Source organism: Seriola lalandi, unplaced genomic scaffold (assembly GCF_002814215.2).
Source record: "Seriola lalandi dorsalis isolate HSWRI2012SDOR001 ecotype SW California unplaced genomic scaffold, Sedor1 jcf7180002054889, whole genome shotgun sequence".
Lineage (NCBI taxonomy): Eukaryota > Metazoa > Chordata > Actinopteri > Carangiformes > Carangidae > Seriola > Seriola lalandi.
This window is the reverse complement of record NW_019525441.1, coordinates 1,412,680-1,431,272: the sequence shown is the minus strand read 5'-3', so window position 1 is coordinate 1,431,272 and position 18,593 is coordinate 1,412,680. Positions and strand designations below refer to the sequence as shown.

At 40.2% G+C, this 18,593-nt stretch overlaps 1 protein-coding gene across 1 annotated transcript in view; it reads right to left on the bottom strand.

Annotated features, from left to right (window-relative positions):
• Nucleotides 1-6,512: 6,512 nt before the first annotated feature.
• LOC111671920 (voltage-dependent calcium channel subunit alpha-2/delta-1-like) overlaps nucleotides 6,513-18,593 on the bottom strand; it is an 87,706-nt gene continuing 75,625 nt past the window's right edge. Inside the window, exons 35-38 of the mRNA XM_023429167.2 lie at nucleotides 17,915-18,041; nucleotides 16,927-17,039; nucleotides 16,087-16,169; nucleotides 6,513-12,754 (exon numbers count right to left, since the gene is read on the bottom strand). Coding sequence (XP_023284935.1) covers nucleotides 12,632-12,754; nucleotides 16,087-16,169; nucleotides 16,927-17,039; nucleotides 17,915-18,041 — 446 coding nt within the window. The 3' untranslated portion in view covers nucleotides 6,513-12,631. The remainder of the gene's footprint in view (nucleotides 12,755-16,086; nucleotides 16,170-16,926; nucleotides 17,040-17,914; nucleotides 18,042-18,593) is intronic.

Sequence of the window (18,593 nt, the reverse complement as noted above, 5' to 3'; positions counted from 1 at the left end):
AGAATAGGGGGTAGGCGGGGGGAGTCCCACCAGGTGCTAATAGATTTCCTGCAGCTTTGAAACGTTTGCTTGTGCTGGTCCCCTGGAATGGAGTCGGGTTTCATCTGTGGCAAATTACCCGGACCGAGGTTTGACCTCCCTTCAACACAGAGCCCAGACACACGCCTGCGACACACATTCTGACACACACTTACCAAGTGGGACAGTGGTGTGCACACACCCTCAGTTACGCCTGCAATGCACCAACACACATCCCTGGTGGTGAAATGCTCTCACAAACACATACATATTGTTAGGAATAATTCAACATTTTGGGAAATATGCTTGTTTTTGTTCTGGGACTAAGATGTGAAGATTGATGTCAGTCTCATGTCTTGAGCTTGAATCATGACTAGCTAAGCATAGAGATTGCAAGCAGAGGGAAGCAGCTGGCCTGGCTGTGTCCAAAGTTCAAATGTACACTTAACAACATTGAACTTCTTACCTTTAGGTCACAGAGACAGAAATGCAACACTGACTGTGTGGTTTAAGGAGGACTTATATTCTTGAGCAATTTGTTAGCAAACAACAGCTGGTTGCGTTGATTGAGTTTTGGTACTTTCATGCTTGTGCAGACACCAAACCCATGCTAATATGTGGAAACCCATGTGAGCTAACCCACGCTACAGTATCTGTTTGTTCAATATATCTAAGGCTATACAGCCACAACTGGTTAGCATAGCTTAACATAGAGACTGGAAAAAGGGGGAAACAGCTAGCCTGGCTGTGTCCAAAGTTCAAATGTATACCTGACGAAACTGTACTTTTGGTAAAGTCACACAGACAGAGAAATGTAAGACTGACTTTGTGGTTTCTTTTCATCAAAGAAAGGGTTGCCAGTTTTGGTACTTTTATGCTTGTGCAGACACCAAATCCGCTTTACAGGCTATACAGCCAGGTTAGCATAGCTTAGCATAGAGACTGGAAAAAGGGGGAATCAGCTAGCCTGGCTCTCTCTGAAGGTAGCGAAATACTGTCACTGTGCTGGGCCACCAAACAGTCATGCACATAAAACTGCAACTTGCCGCTTTTACTCTTTAGGTTTTGGTAAGAGTTATAATGTGATATAGTGAGCTTAGAGGTGCTGGAAGTTGATTTTGTGAACTAACCTTGTTTCCCCTTGTTTTTATGCTAAGCAGAGCTAATCAGGTACTCGTTGTACTGCAGCTTCATGTTTATTTTACACTGGTATCGACCGTCTCATCTAACTTTGCAAGAAAGGGGAGAGTCTTATTTCCCAAAAAAGTGCAAAGTATTTTTTTTTCAGGTAGGTATCATGTCCTGAGTGCATGAGATTGAGACTGATATTAAGCCTCTTATCTCACACTCAGAAAGAGAGCAAAAGAGTGTATATTTCAAAATGTTGAACTGTTCCTGTAATTCTCTCGCCCACTTCCACTGCACTAATTAGGCATTAACACACATTTGCACTTACTCAGCATTTAATTACCCCTCTGCCACACACACACCAACCCTTTGATAGTGGTGGGAGAGTTGCTGCACTTGCCTGTTTGCATGCCTTTGATTTCTTCCTCCCTGCGTGTGTGTGTGTGTGTGGGTGGTGTGTGTTTGCGTGAGTGGTCCGCATTGGAGATGAAGTTTTGTAAATGAGTCAGAGGAGTCACCTTTGCTCGGGAAAATAGTGTATGCAGTATGAGTGTTTATGTGTAGATGTAAGTTTGTGGCCATATTTTTTTTATGCATGCATATATGTGTGTGGGCTTTTAGGAATGTGCACATCTGCATATAGCTCCAGTTGTGTGATACAGCTGTAGGTTTAGCCACAGTTGATGGGGCTTGGCGTGTCAGAGGATCTTTAGGAGAGTCAACTCTCTGTGTGCGCCAGACCTTGGTGCTTAATCACACAGTGTTATTACACGTCGTCAAAATGCTGACTCGCTGTCCGAATCGGACACCTGGAGCTCGCAGCACAGGAAATAACTCACACTCAGAATAAAACATGTCTGCCTCACTTTATGTGTGTTATGTAATTGCCTATTATCAGTTTGATCTTCTTTGATCTTCTATATGTGTCTGTCTGTGACTCATCATAACTGATTGTAACAAAGAGAGTCATTGTTTGTGACTGAGCATGAATCTGTCTGTTTGGTCTGTCAGCCTGTAAGGCAATCAGCCAATCAGCCATTGGGTCAGTTAAAAATCTGTCTGCCAGGAGGAAAGGAACAACAGTCATAGCAGGAGAGATTCAGATGCTGACAAATCATAGACAATCCAATGAACTATCACCATTTACTCAGTTTGAGTAACTGATTCACGCTGCATCACTGCTTTGTTAGCAAATAACCCTCCTCTAAAAACAAATGATCATTTCCTTTAGAGATTTAGCTCGCCAACATTAAACAAAACATGCTTAATTAGTTCTAGTAATGATGTCTAGGAATACAGAGAGCTTTGGTTTTATTTGCCTCAGTTTTTAGATTTCCATCTCTGAGATTTTTGCCTACAACAGAGATGAATGGAATCCTGTTTGTCAAGTGTTTCTAAAACACATCAATAAAAGTGTTTCCTGAGACTCTCAATTTATCTCCAAGAGTGGAGGAAATTTTTCCATTAGTTTTCAAGAGTAGCTGAACATTCATTTTTTTTCCTTTCCTGTTTCGGGCACCATTATTTAAAGACAAAGTTTTGACAGCTTGTTCCGTTTTCACCTCGAGTCTGTCTGAAAATATCTGTAAGTGCTCCTCTGTTTTTCCTTCTGCTCTGCTCTGCTCTCCCCTGAGATAAGGACCACTCATGTTTCCAGTCAAGGACAGCTGATACAAAACCGCAGGTGAGGTTGGTGATTCAAAAACCACATCAAACCGCTGGTACTGGTCACTGCATGGCCTGATGAGGGAGGGCGTCCCACATCTGCAGAGGGTACTTTTCTGTTTTCCCGTTACAGCTGGGGCTCCACTTTAGCCTCACTTTCTCTGCGGCCAAAAAACATGAAAGGAACATGAGAAGCCAATGCTACCAGACTGCAGCAATTTCAACAAAGTGAGTGCATAAATGACCAGCAGATGAGTCACAAAGTAACAAAGGTCCCAACGGGGCTCCGAAGTGGTGCAGAGAGAACGGAGCAGGTGGCAGATACTTGGGATTCAGGTTGTTTTGAAAATACTACTTTGCCAGACCAATTGGCCTTTTCGTAAAGCTTATCTCTGAGCATTCAGGTGGTAATGTAAATAATTTCTTTTGCTAATTGCATCATTGCAGGGTTGTTTTCATACACAAGAATAAACCTGAAGTCGATTATGCCATCCTCACTTGTGCAAACCGCTTTTGTTTGTACAACATTCCTCGCTTTATTTCAGTCACTTCCTCCGTGTACGATTTGCGTATGAAACTCTCTCCGTCCGCACCTCTCTGAATTTTGGAAACCTACATGGAAAAATTTTTGGAGACTTTTGACACAGTGATTGTCCAGGTGTGTGTAGGTAGGATTTGAAATTCTCTCTCAAGCTTTCTTTTTCATTCTGCAAAAGCCCTACTTCTGACACTTTCCATGTGTAACAGCTGAGTGCAACACCATGAATCCTCAGGCGGGTCTGTCTGACAATGTTTGCAATAAATCACATTTGTACAATTACTTGTGTCCAAACAACAAACACATACAAAAGCCAGAATTCAAGGAGACGAAGTGATGCAACCAGGGGAAGGCTATGAGGCAGTTATAGTACTCAGTCCTTTTCCATTTTATGCCCAGGCTGCATGGTGGAGGTGACTGAATTCAGGGGCCCTGACAGTACTTTACGGAAAGAACGCCCTCGAGCACCTGTGTGACCACTCCTGGACACAGGGGGTGCAGCCATGCACAAGCACCAGGTAAGTTGGCAGTACGTCCTAGTTGGATTCAAGCAAACTGAACGCTTTAAGATTTAGATTGCAGAGATAGCTGCTTATCTTAGAGTTAAATAATGATCAAGACTCTATCACGGAATCAGATGATCAAATTGACGATGATAAAAGCAGAACTGATTTCATATCAGCAGCCCAACTCTAAGGATAAATAGGGATAGATGTTATATTCAGGGTTTGTACTATAATCAGATTCAATAGGCTACCTGGAGCTGCTTACCAGCTGTATGCATGGTGAAAGAATGCCATACTTTCTCTGTAATCTCCTTCATCGTAATCTAATATCTACAAAAACACAAGAACGTAAGGAGTTGCATGCAGTTGACGGCTGAGCCTCGGGGTACAGACTTTCTGAATAAGAGCGGCACAGGAAGAACAAGATATGCTAAACATATCAATCTCAACTTCCCTGTAATGAGATCCCCTTGTGCCTTAAGTATCACAAGATATTTACTACAGCAGTTGTGATTGGGTTTTGATCCAGTGCCAAACAAATGCCTTTATGAGGTGTTTGAAATTTAAATGAAGGGGTAAGAACTTCATTCAGGATCAGGGGGGTTACAGCTGTCCCTCCTGAGCACAGAGTCAAAGTAACAGCCCTTTAGAATGACACAGAAGAGCTACAGGACAGGAGATGTGGAGACAAACCAAAATCCTCCAGTCTTATCCTTGCTCTTTGTTGTATGTTGAGGCTCAAAATGTTTTTGTTTTTTTCCAACCATAAGCCACAAAGTTGTTCTTCCTTCCCAGCAAACATGTGCCTACTGGTTCCTTTGTGGTCTGCATCTGTGCAAAAACAAAACTTTCTCAGTGGTGGTCAGCTGGGTTTGTCTGCAGGCATGAAACAGGTTTCGTGTGGGGACAATGCGCTCCTCAGTAATCCGAAACCAGTCACGCTGCAGGATCGCTTCCATGGAATTGGAGGGGAGACTGCAGAAACCATATCTTCGTCATCTAGCACAGTGAAGAATGCAAGAGTAAGCATTAGCTGAGAAGAGGGACAGAGAGGGTTTTGAGAGCAGCACATGCATTTAAACGAAGTGGTGAGCTACAGTATGTTACCGTTCCCAGTCAAGCATGTGGGATCCCATTTTATAAAGCACTTAAAGGTTCATTCTGGTGCACAGAATGACATGTGACACCGTCTCCACACTCTTTGGAAAGCCCATTTTGGAAAAACAAACCTGCTGGTGTAATGAGAGGACTGTTAATACTTACAAATGTAATTACTTACATAATAAACTTTTCATATTTACCCTAGAGGCCGTTTACTTATGGGACTTCAGGCCAGATATTAATCAGTGACAGAGAGACACAAGCCTTAGGACTTAGGATAACAATCAAAAACACAACAGGAATGACCTCTTCGTGTAAACCGACTGGGTCATCTTGCTGCCAGACGCGAAATCCAGAGCCCCTGGCAGGAAATCCACCGTGTGCTGTTGACATCGCAACTCATCCGTGACAGACAAGGAATAACACTTTTGGAGAGGAAGAGGTCGGGAGAAAAACAGTGCAGTCCAAGAAAGACAGGGTGCTGTCACCGGAAAACACAGTTTTTTTTTTTTTTTGTTAAAAAAAAAAAAAAAAAAGAAACATAATAATAAATCTTTCATGCAATATTCACTCAAGGAAAGAGAATGCATTAAAAACAGAGATTACACATTGTGAAAAATATGCTGCGGTTACAAAACATAACAGACAGGGTTTATAACTCAAAATCCAAGGGGGCTGAAGAAATGTACTATGTAATTTCTTTGCATTGCGATGTTGATAAATCATTTTTTGAACTGGTATTCAGTTTCTTCACTGATGCAGAGTCCATCAAATCATACTTACCTAAAATGGCAGTTTCACAAATTCTTGGTTGATGTTGTTGTAATCAATTTCTGTCACAGGGTCTGTAAAATATGTAATTTCATATTATTGGTCTCTGTATAGTCGTTCGCCAGCTGCTCTACCAACAATAAAGGCCATTTTTTTATTAAAAAATAAATATTAAAGACATTGTAATTGGTCTCATTTAAAATGTCCCCACGCACCTAAAGGATTTCAGTTTTTCTTCGTGGGCTAGCACCAGGGTTAGTTTTAACGTCTATAATAAAGAGTAAAATGAGCCTGTAGTTTGTCTTTGGGGGGCAGTGAAGAATAGTGGCTCTAAGAATCTGGATTTGACCACAGCTGGTTTCAGGTTCAAGTGTAAAGCAGCCTGCGCTAACGAGAAAGTCACTTACCATTTTATCAACATGCAGTAGGGAAAACAGAAATTACTGCAAATTTATGACCAGAGGCACATTGCAGGTCGTTGTTAATGGACGTGTCCTTGAAACAAATTCAAAGTTGTAGAGAGATGTGGCTGGACCTGCGCCTCCGTCGTTTCTTTTCCTGGACATTGTTGATTTTGGCTGGACGTCAGTTTCTGATGTTGGCTAGACACTGGGAGAGCAGACTCAGGGTGCTTCATTCTCATTCTCACACACATTTGGATGGGAAATGTGTGTTGGCAATTTGACAGAAGTAAGTAACCGAAATCCGATCTACTGTGGAAAAAAAAACCATGACATTTTGCAAGAAAAGGAGATCAGCCAGAACTCTAAAGGCAATGCAACAGATAATAATCATAAACTTTTATTCTGAATATACCTTATTTGCACATACACATTTGTCCTCCCCAGGATTATAAACATTGCTCTTTTTTTTGTTTTGTTGAGAACAACATCACTTTTGTACAAATTTTTTACATGACTGATTCTGGAGAATCAAGTTCCACTAAAGTGTAACATATTAAAGCACAATCGAGGGAGACTGACAGAAAGGCCCACCAAGACACTCCCAAAGCGGGTGAGGGATGACTTGGTGGACGCCTCTATCAAGCGCCTGCCTTCAAACCAAAGGCAGGGAAAGACTGACTGACAGGTCCGCCAATCGTCTGCCAGAGTGGCAGCAAGGTAACAGACACAAAAAACACACATTAAGCAATCCTCAAGATTCCAGAAATGAAAAGGCCAACCCACACGGCCCATACAGAGAGCACCAACAGAATCAAAAACACTTCATATCACATTGTGAGTATATTATTCCTGAGGTGACAGCATCTGATTTTAGCACTTAAAGAGTAGAATGGAACATGTGGACAACTACGAAGCTCATGTTCATTCTCCAGTGTCAAAGGGTCAAGTTGGAGCATTTTAGGTGGTGTGTATTTTCACTCATTTCATATCATTACTCTGCACAAAATGACCAGACCAGAGTCTTAGCTAGTTGTAGCTTTTAGATTAATAACTACAGTTCATTTATACTTTGTAGTCTACTGCTACTAGTTACAAGTTTTCTCTTTTTTTTTGTCTGTTTCAGGCAGTCACCAGCCTCCACTCATTTCCATATAGTATAAAATCCAATCAGAAGACTTCTAATTTGCTTGAATTGTGTGATGAACCACAGTGAACATCAGATCTGCATTAATCGACAGATGCGAGTTCTATTTGTTTCCACATATTTACTTGTTTCTGGTAAAAACACAATGCTAGAGAGGGACTTTTTGTGGATATTGATTGGCTGGTATTCATTTCATGGAGCCTTTAATGAAGTTTAAAGGCCCTATTTAAAGGTGTTAATTGTTCATTTAACTCTTGTTATTTGCCAAATATACGCCAAAATGTTTATATCAAAATCCCTGTATTTTCTCTTCCTGTAAAAGTTTTAAAGGTTTGATGACAAATCCTGCACTATGGGCCATTTACTAATTTGGAAGAAAAATTTAAAATTTTTTATTTTATTTAAATTTTTATGTCCCATTGCACTTGAACATATATGGCCTCGCTCGAAAAATGACCTCATCATGGTTCTCTTCTTTCTCCGTTTCATCCCTGTCCGATTCATCAGTAAACTCAAAGTGGTGGCGAGAAGTCCTCAACAAGAGAGCAGGATGTCGTCATGGCAGCTACTGGGGGCGTAACACACACTCAGTACTATAAGTAATGTAAACACCAATCAATATATGCGGCAAGTCTCTCCCTAGCTTCCAGTCTTTACTGGAAACACAAAAATATGAAGAATCAAATAGCACTCGGACATCTTTGAATACAGATTGATTTGATTATTCTGAACTACATCACCTCTCAACAATAATAAACTTGACAAACATCAGTTATGACAAAATTTATTCAGATTTCAGGTTCACTGTGATGTTTTATAATCAAATAACTTTCAACAGTCTGCTATTTGATTACCATACTGTACACAAATGAATGGAAACTAATGTCTGCCTTCAAGTTAGGATCAAGATTAAGAGTCTTCAGTCACACTCCAAGAGCTTTGAGCTAAATGCTAACATTAGCATGTAACATGCTCACAATGACAGTGCTGATATTAGCAGGTATATACTTCTACATAAAAAATCAGCAGGAAAGTATTCATGATTTGTAGTTAGTGGGATAAAACTTGCTAAATCACTGGAATGCTCCATACAGTGAATCATACATGGCTTGAACCATTCAGACAGATGAGAATAGTGCATTCAAACCTCACACTGGCCAAACAGATTCCCTTTCCCCGGTTGAATCAGACCAGAGTGGAGCCAAATGCTGTCTCCCCAAGAGAAAGGCAGTAACAGCTGATCATACCTTACCATATCATGAATAAATACCTGACACACAGGATATTATGCTTCCCAACATTACACACTAAAGCAGGAATATGTTGTTTTTTCTTTCTTTCTTTTTTTTTTTTTTTAAACAAATTATCAGCCACTACCATGCAGCACAGGGAAACAATTTATGAGACTTGCATCTTGCCTTCATAACGTTGCATAAATGTTATATTAGGATAATAGGTTTCTCCACAAGAGAATAAGAGAGTCCTATATGGCACTTGATCTTCTTGAGTGTTAGTAAATGTAAAAGGAGCATAAATACCATTGTTAGCTTCACCACATTGTTTCAGTTGGAAGGTTATAGTTAAAGATGGAGGAGAACGTTGAGAGTAAAAAGTACACATCAGACCACAGGGAAAGTTACTGATGATGATGGTGGTGGTTTAATGATGGTGGTGGAGCTTCGCCACAAAATAAGACTGGGCTAGCATTCCTTGATCTGTCTTGTAGATATGCATACAATTAAAAAAGTGGCATTGTTCAGTGTGATGTAACAGCAATTACCGAGGTAAAAGAACTATGAAGAGGGTCACAGACAAATGTCAGTAATTATATGGTTTTTACGTTTCCACAAAATAAATAGTTTCCTGCGAACATGTGTCAGTGTTTATTCGAATATACACTTACAAAAGATGCACTCCCTGGTTTAAGTGGTGTTCTGAATTAACTGTCCCCCAAAACCACCAAATTACTACTTCTGTTGAATTGTGAATGCCAAACAGATGAACAGTGGCGTCCTTAAACTATCTGATATCACTTAACAGTCGTAACAGAACGGTTTACTGCTCTGGCAGTGAACTAATGAAGCATCACACAGAACCCACAGTGGCAAGAAAAAGTGTGTGAACCCTTTAGAATTACCTGGTTTTCTGCATTAACTGGTTATAAAATATGTTCTGATCTTCATCTAAGCCACAAATGTAGACAAACACAGTGTCCCTAAGCTAAAAACACAAACAATTCTAATCTTTTATGTCTTTGTTGCACACTCCCATTCAACAAGCACAGTGCTGGGGGGAAAGGAAGTGAACCCTTGGATTTAATAACTGGTCGAACCTGCTTTGGCAGCAATGACCTCAAACAAACTCTTCCAGTAGCTGCAGATCAGACCTGCACAATGTTCAGGAGGAATTTTGGACCATTCTTCCTACAGAGCTGCTTCAGCTAAGACATATTCTTATTCTTATGTCTGGTGTGAGTGGCTCTCTTCGGGTCATTCATTTTTCATTAATTTTCCACTCAATGACGGTTGATGATGTCAAGCGGTCCTGAGTCAAGCTGCTCTTTGGCAAACTCCGGGGGCAGTGACATTTCTTTGGAGAGCAGCGGTTTCCTCTGTGGTCTCCTACCATGGATGAAGCGCTCCGCACACCATGATTTGTTTATGGCAGACTCATGAACAAAGATGTTAACCAGCTCCAATGATTACTTTAAGCCTTTAGCTGCTACTTGAAGGATCTTTGTTATGTTACTGATCATTCTGCGTTGTGTCTTTGGAGTCATATTAGCTGGACACCCACTTCTAGGAAGAGGAGCCACAAAACTAAATCGTCTCCATTTATAAACAGCTTGCCTGACTGTGGACTGATGAATATTTCAACTCTCTGAGATTACTTTGTAACCCTTTCAAATTTATGCAAATGAAAGTCTTCTGAGATCTGTTTTGTGAGGCATGGTTCATTTCAGCACGTTATCCAGGTTTGATAACTCTTCACTCCAGTAAGCTTTTGTTAATGCCATTAGCCGAGAGGTTCAAAAAGTTTTTCCAACCTACACTGTGAATATCTGACAAGAACAAGACAATAATTTGTGTGATATTAGTTAAAATAGATTATGTTTGTTAATAATTGAAGATCTCATATATTCCAAGACAAATTTATACATGAATGCAGGTAATTCCAAAGGTTCACTTAGTTTGTTTTGCCACTGTACATATGAATAATTAAAACCTGTGACTGTCAATCCTTTCCTTGAACCAACAGACACCTAAATCACGATCAAACTGTATGATTACTTGTTGACAGCAGCGCCAAACAAGCGCAGATGGTTTAAGTAAAAATTACTTTTTTATATCAAAGATTTTAAGCTTGTTTTGTAAATAATCACAACCCAGTTTTCTGCCCGACATATTATTTCCCATCTAATTACATTATCTTCTTTTGATTCTCAATTTCATGTGAGTACATAAATTAACCTCAAAAATACAGCAAGTCATTTTCTGCATGTTCAGGATGGATTTATATTTTCAGTCTGAAATGAGTAAAATGGTTTATTTCGTTTGCTACTTAACTGATTTGAGAGTCCAGTTTTGGTCCTGTGCAATAGGTTATCATTTATTATTTTGGTAAATTTATTTTGCTCTGTAGCAGTTGTTTGGCTGATTAGTGCATTTTTTTATTTTTTTATTTAACTGTCCTGCCCTCTTGCAAACAACATGACACTATTTCACTAAAACCATCTACAGTAAGTCATCTGCAGACTTTCTTGCTTAAGTTAAGTACAGCATGTTCTATATATGAACCTGAAGACAGACACACAAAATGAACCAAGATGAACTTATATTGGGGGAAATTAAATAGAGCAAAAGAGAGGATCATAAGCATGAACTGCCTGCCGCTATATAGTGATTTCCACTTGGTGATCTCATGCCACAGAATAATAAACTGCAAGAGGGACTCTCACTACTACACAGGAATAGAGGCTGTTCTCCAGCTAGAAGATCAACCTGTAAAGACAAAAAACAGCTGCACTTTGAATTGAAGTGCAGATAGTAGTCATTTAATTTAAAAAGTGACAGCAGTGAATACAAACGCACTTCTTTCCTTCTTTGAACAAAATGTTAAGTACAAACTCTCACGTCCCCCTCATTCATTTTCTTTAGTAGTGGCAATAAAACAAACAGTAGCATGCTGTCCTGATTCTTCATTCAAATAACCAATAAATAATAAAATAAATAATTACTACGCTTCTCTCCATTCAGTAGCCACAGTCTACAAAGCTAAAGGGTTCATCTGAATCACACAGTCCACATGGCACTAGAGATTTTGTCCACTGAGCACACACAGGACACCAGCCAGGCTCGTCCTGATTGGTTAATGCGTGCTATGGCAACAAAGTTTGCACTGGAGCAATCCAACAACAAGGCGGGAAATCCAGATACATTTACCACTCCTGATGTTTCAGCTACAAAGTTAAAATCCATACACTCAGAAGCGGGCGCTCTGTGGCAGCTGATGGGTTGGTTTCTGTGCATTAACATAACAATGAATATGATTTCCACACTGCAAATACAGTATATATATGAAAGAACACCAGGCGAAAGCGAAGGCAATGTCCTTAAAAGACATTGTCCTTAAAAGACATTGTGAAAATGTTCTGGGTAGTGCTATTTAAAAATCTGACCGAGACGACATTATATTATACGCAACCCAACTGAGGCAAATGAAGGACAAAAGCATGTGATGTTACAATTTGGCATCTCTTACTGCAATCTTTGCCAAATTCTCAACCACAAAACAATAAATACCTAATAACTAGCCACTGCAAATCGATTCAAAATAAATTGTACGCTTGCAAAGGGCAGCACTGTTTCTGGCAGTGGTGAGTATAACTGCTCAACATGTTCAACAAACAGCAAGTCCTTCCCATTGTGATTTCAATCCCTCTGATACTATAAGGCAGTCCAAGCTCCCTCATCAGCGACATCAAGCCAGAGAAAGTTCAGAAGTCGCCAATCAAAATTAATCTCTGTATTCTTCTAATCTCAGCCGGCGGGGACCTTTGAAGGGATGAAGGATAACTGTAGGTCGAGGTCTTTCTTATTGTTCAGATATCTTCTGATACACGTTTCTTTCGTCACTTGTACCCTTGCACCTGGCGAAATCACTTTGAGAAACCCCTGAAAATGAAGGTATCAAAAAAAGAAACTGGCAGAATGTGTTGCTCACGGATTTTTTGCTTATTCGTTATAAGCGCTTCTCATCTGGCGTTCATCATTTCGGTGGCAGCGTTGCATGCTGGTTGCCATGTTGGAGATACAGAGGGAGGGCAATAGAGGGTGTGATCAGGTTGGTTCAGGGGTCATGATGGGACGGCGTGGTTTCTGGAGCCAGTCAGAACCCAGAGCAGCACCAGCTGAAGACCCACCATTAGCCAAAGCGAGGGAGTCAGGCCGGATGCCCCACCACAGTCAGGGTCCTCCTCCTGGTGCCACATAGGGAGGAAAAGAAGTGAAGTTACTGTTTGTTAAAACCAATACAGTAAATACTTTTCAGCTGGCCATTTGCTAAACCCCTCCCCGAAACATCTATTGTCCAATCATAGCTGGACGCAGTTAGACGAAGCTAACATTAGCTACCATGTTATGCTATATTGGATTTTGAAACGTCTACATTCCAGCGACCCCCACAACATTTCCTAAGATTGAGTTACATTTGTCAAACACATTCATGTTTAAGACCTATTTTATAATATTCTAGATTTAAAGTAAGTTGGCTAAAAACATTAAAAAGTCATTTAACCAATATGTGGCGCTAACATTTGCTGAATTAGCTAGCTAGCTATAGCTAGCTCTGATAAACTCTGCCAGAGCCAGTTATCACTTCAGCTGGCAACCATCGACTTTAATGGCTATTTTTTCTGTCTCTGTCTGAAATCAAAACCATTTCAACAGTTACTAAGAACTTTGTATTGTAAATCTGCAGCTGTTAACATTGTAAACAATATGTTCCGTGTGAGAACAGAAAGCCAGAAGTCAGAAAATATCAAAAGTCTTCAAAATGTCTTTTTTATACCTGACTGGAAAACTTTGAGCCATTATGCGTGACAAAAACAGATATGATACTCTCTGTGTGCTTAGCATCTGGAGAGCTACAGGGGAAAAAATGTCTTGCCTAGATATGTTTTTGGCCAAGAGAGAAACAGTTGAGAATCGCTAAGAGACGTACAAGCGTCTGGATGCAAATGAGAAGTGAATGGTCAGTTTTAGCTAGCGTCTGGCTACATTAGTAATCAGATGTCAGTAGAGATTGACACTAGAGTTGATTGCCCTAGACGGATAATGATAGATGGGGAAAGGTACAAAGAGCATAGCTTGAAGTTCAAAGTCAGGTGAGACGGAGAAAATGTTGGCGAGAATCAGAATGAGACAGGGAGGTAAGTAGGGGGAGGTGAAGACAGATGGTGGTAGAACGTAAGAGAAAATGACAGGTAAGGATGATAACTGCAGGAAAACAGTGGAAAAAGGCATGAAGTAGTGGAACAAAGACTAAAAATAGAAGAGAAGATAAGGTGAGGAAAACAAACGGAGAATAGGAACATCAGGGGAAGAGAGCAAAGGTTACAAGCCAAAGACTGTTAGATTGAATATAAGATAATGATAAAATGTTAATGACAGAGAGAGAGAGAGCTAGCATTATGGGACTGACCCGAGACAGCACATGAACAGTGGCAGCAGTAACATGAGCAGAGAGGAAACCAATGGGGAGCCTGCGCTCCTTCGGCACATGGCCTCATCCTAACCATCAACAGCCAATCACAGAGCAGGAGACAGAGAAAAGAGAGAGAAAGAGAGAGAAAGAGAGAGAGAGAATCATGCAGCAAAAGGTCCAAACAATTAGCAAGAAGTTAGAAAGCAAATATGAGCAGAAAAGGCAGAAAAATTATTTTAAGTAGACAAATAGTAGTACAAGACGGATGCATTCACTTCTGAGACAAGAGTGTGAGAGGAAGAGTTAGTGTGTGGGAGGGTGTTCGTGTGTATATGAGTGTCTGTATGTGAGTGAGCAAGACAGTGCGGGCGTAAGAGTTAATTCAAAAGACCAAAAAAGTCTGACATTGGAAAAAGACTATAGAGTGAAAACAAACAGAGCAGTCAAGCACAGAGGTTTCACACGCAGAGATTCTGTGCTGCTCATAAAAATGTTTGTTTAGCTTAGTTATTCATAAGTTGAGTAACAACCGAGTGTTTGTCTTTGCGTGGGAAATCTGTGCACATACAGCTTTCGAGGGATTGCAAAAAAACAAAAATGAAATGACATGCACCATGTAAAGATATTAGTGATGGAAAGGTGCCATGGGTAGGATTTCTTCACAGATATATTGTTTCCATATCAGGAGAGCAGCTTAGGGATTTTGGGCTCTGGCCAGAGAGGCTGAAAGTTTTACCTTTTTTTGAAATCCTTCTGGTCTGTTTTTTATTGGTCCCTAATATGCTGCTGTTGCTACCCCTTATTTTCCAGGTGAAATGTCAAAACAGATCAAGACGTATCATCATGAAAAAAAAAAAAAAAAAAACATATGGAAAAAATGCTCCCAATAACAGGCACTTAGAGGTGCAGCTAGATAATATGCACCAAAATGCAAAAATTGTCACAATTATCTTGACAACCTTAAATGTAACTATAATGTTTTTTTTTGATTAATTGCTGTCTGATTAGTTAAAGATGGATTTTTTTGGTTGTGCTGTTGGTTACATTTTGTAGATATTCTCATCTTATGGATCAAATGACTATGCATAATGTCAAGGTGTTGCCCAACTCCTAAATCCCCTCCTAAATTCCAGGAGGAAAAGGTAGATGCTGTTTTAATGTATTATCTACTAACACAATGTTTGTGTTTTGTTTTTATTAACTTATTGTATGTATTAACATATTGTCCTTTATCTTTTAGCCTTGGAGTTGTATTACGTGCCCTGTTTTTTATGTGTTTATGTTCTTATGCATATATCCCACTGTTGTACACCCAATTGCCTCACTGGGGACATAGAAAGTAATTGATTGTTTGATTGATTGATTGAAGTTAGCGATTAGAAGTAGAACATTTAGCAGCTAAAGAATCCTCAATAGTTGCTAGAAACAAAACAGAGCTAAAAGGAGAGAGAGAGAGAGAGAGAGAGAGAATCTGACTTACATTTTCCAGGTTTCCAGATACATGACTCTAAATTAATGTTAATGTCTATAACCCCCGTCTGGATGTAGAAATAGGCAACCTAACCACATCAACTTTTTAAGGTGATAATATGTCACTGCTGTGTTTTCAGCTTGTTGCTTTACCCCAAATAAGAAGAAAAAAAGATAATGCAGGTTTAATTATATTGGATTCAGATAATGTTATATGGTTATTAAAGGTCATATAGTTTATTGGCCAGGCCCACCTCTGAGCATTCAAAATAAAATGTTAGGTACAGATTTACAGATGATTATAATAGTTCTGTTTGTGCTGTAAGTCAGAAACTAAATGAGAATCCGTCCTGTAAAATGTAACAAAGCCTAAACCTTCCTTGACATAAATTGATTTTAGCAGTGAAACCCAAACAGTAGCCTCAGGGCACACACTTTAATTTGAAAGGCTTTTGCCAATTTCAGGCCGGATTTTCTGCAAACTTATGAGACAAATAAAGCAGCAACAGTCTCACTGTTTGGCAGCTTGGCAATGTTATAGATGAAACCCTACACAGAGCACCCTTAGCAACACATTTGTACAGTTCAAATTGTTCTGTACTAGAAGCATGTGCATGTCTGATGAAACCAACTTACATGTTCATTGTTATCAAAGCAGACTGCAGGTCCTTTCCTGTACCGAGGACTGTCAGCCAGTTCACAGGGGTCAGGACCTTCAGCTGGATGAGGAATGTCAGGAACATAACATGATTTTGTATTAATAAGAGCAGCAACAAAAGACACTTGAATCTGACTGCCACATGGAAAATAATGATTATATATAAAATTTGGATTACAGTGGAAAGTCACTGGGATGTATTACATTACGGTGCAAATGAGGCAGATCCAGTTTAATTGTGTAAGGACTATGAACCAAGTTGTCTCTTTGGGGATGTTAGGCACATTGCTCAATCCGCAATGATGTGGCAGTCATTTTAAAGCATTGTGTTTTCCAAGGAGCTTAATCTCTAATTGACCACAGCCCTGTGTGCTTGAGAGAATGTCATAGATTTGTTTATAAGCTATTCAGCTCTGAGTTATCCTGCACTACCATCTGCCAGACAGACACAGAGAGGAACCCAATGCAGACACATCTGAATTCCGGGCCAAATTTTAAATGTCAATTGCTGCGGAAATGCTCACTCAATATTGTGGCTGCGGGATTTAGTAGATGCAATTGAGGGAAATAGTGAGTGGTGAAATTTTTGGATAACGGAAAACAACCCATTTACAGAAGCTTGGACAAAGAACATTCTGTTGTTTACGGAAAGTTTCCTCTCAGCAGTCAGTGGTAAAAGTATCAGCTAATAGCAACATGTCATAATCAGCGTCCGTCCATGTTTATCTCGTCAAAAACAAACTTTTTAAACATCTGTTTGCTGAAGCAAACGTGCGCACTCTCTGCCAGATGAAAGCTATGTTAGGTAAAAAGGATACACGGCTCTTCTTCCTGTTTCATCGGAGTGGCGTCACAGTACGAGCAGGTGTCTCTTGCATCAGCAATGATAAAGACCAGGTTTGTCTTAGGCAGCTTTTCAGCGTGGTAGAGCCTGGAGAGAAGCAGACACACAAGAGACACAAGAGCAGTTGTTGACACATGGGCTTGAGTCCAGGAAAGACAGAGATAAAGTTTCAATGAAACATGCTCACAGGAGATGCAGGAAGCTGAATATTTAACCAGAAAGCAATGAAAGGAAGACACAGATTTTAGTCTGTTACTTTAATATCTTTTATACCGAGGAGCTGTGAAAGTGGACAGTAATTATATGATGTATATAAATACATGACTAGGCAACACTCCACAAACCCTTTAATCTTTAACACAACCCCAGGCTGCGAACACAATGAAAAGAACACTGTGTATCGCAAAATCAAGTTCCCTAACTGCTTTTATTCCTAAGGGGACAAAAACCTGCTGTGCCACCCCACTGTCATCCAAGACCTTTACTGAAACCCACATGTTGCTGGTGCACAAATGATTTTCTCTGCTTTTTTATGGTGGTCGTTAAAAAGAAACGTGTGTGCGGCTAATGTGCAGGAACGCTGCACGGCATGCGGGCAGGCACTCCATTAGCCGGCACGAGGGGGCCTTAAAACGGCGTACGTACACACAGAAGTGCACAGTCAGTCTCACACACACACACACACACACACATACACACACACACACACACACACACACACACACACACACACACACACACGAACGTGCCAAGACGGTGGTCCGCGCTGGTGACTTGACTTCACCTTCATGGCATGTGAATTTTTACAGCCCTCTCGAGTGCCACCTCTGGGGACTTCATTTGTATCTCATGGATGTAAATGTATCACTGCAGGTCGGGGAAGGTGTTTGGACCTTAACCATTCTCTGGGAGTGTGTATGTATGGTATGTGCATGGGTTGAAGGTGGTTTTGAAGCTTTTACCTGGAGCAGTTTTCGCAGTCGACTGTGCCTCTGAAAGACACGTTGCTGTTCATAAAGTAATATTGAGTTTGCTTGGTGATGCAGACCTCTTTAGACATGGCATCTGACACTTCATCATCCATTTCAGCTGTAGAAGGACACACGAATATATCAAACAACATATACTGTAAAAAAATAAATAAATAAAAAATAAATAAATAAATATAGAAATACACACACAAATTTCTCTGACAAATTTATGTCCAATATTCACTCTTCTTTTAGTTCTGTTTTGGTCTCCTCTGCCTCCTGAGGGAAATATGTGACTCTTTACCTGCTATATGCTCTGCTGTTTAGTGGTAAGCAAATATTACAGGGAGTTTATGAGACTTTCCTTTTTTTCCTTTTTTGGAAACCTGCTTGCTAAGCGCTGTGAGAGTGAACTAACACTGTAACACTGGGGAACATAAGCCAAAGCCAAAACAATGAGCTGCAAGACACTAAAAAGCTCAGTAGAACAGAAGGGAAGATTCAGCCTAAAAGTCTCTGGAGACTTGTCACTTACACCGACGCCTTTCACATTGTCATTTGAGCTCATACTGAGCAGAACAGCTTTAAAAAAAATCTTTGTCCGTCAGGTCCGTACATCTGTAGCGATACAAAATAACTATTTTAAAAAATGATGCATCTGTGCCAAAAT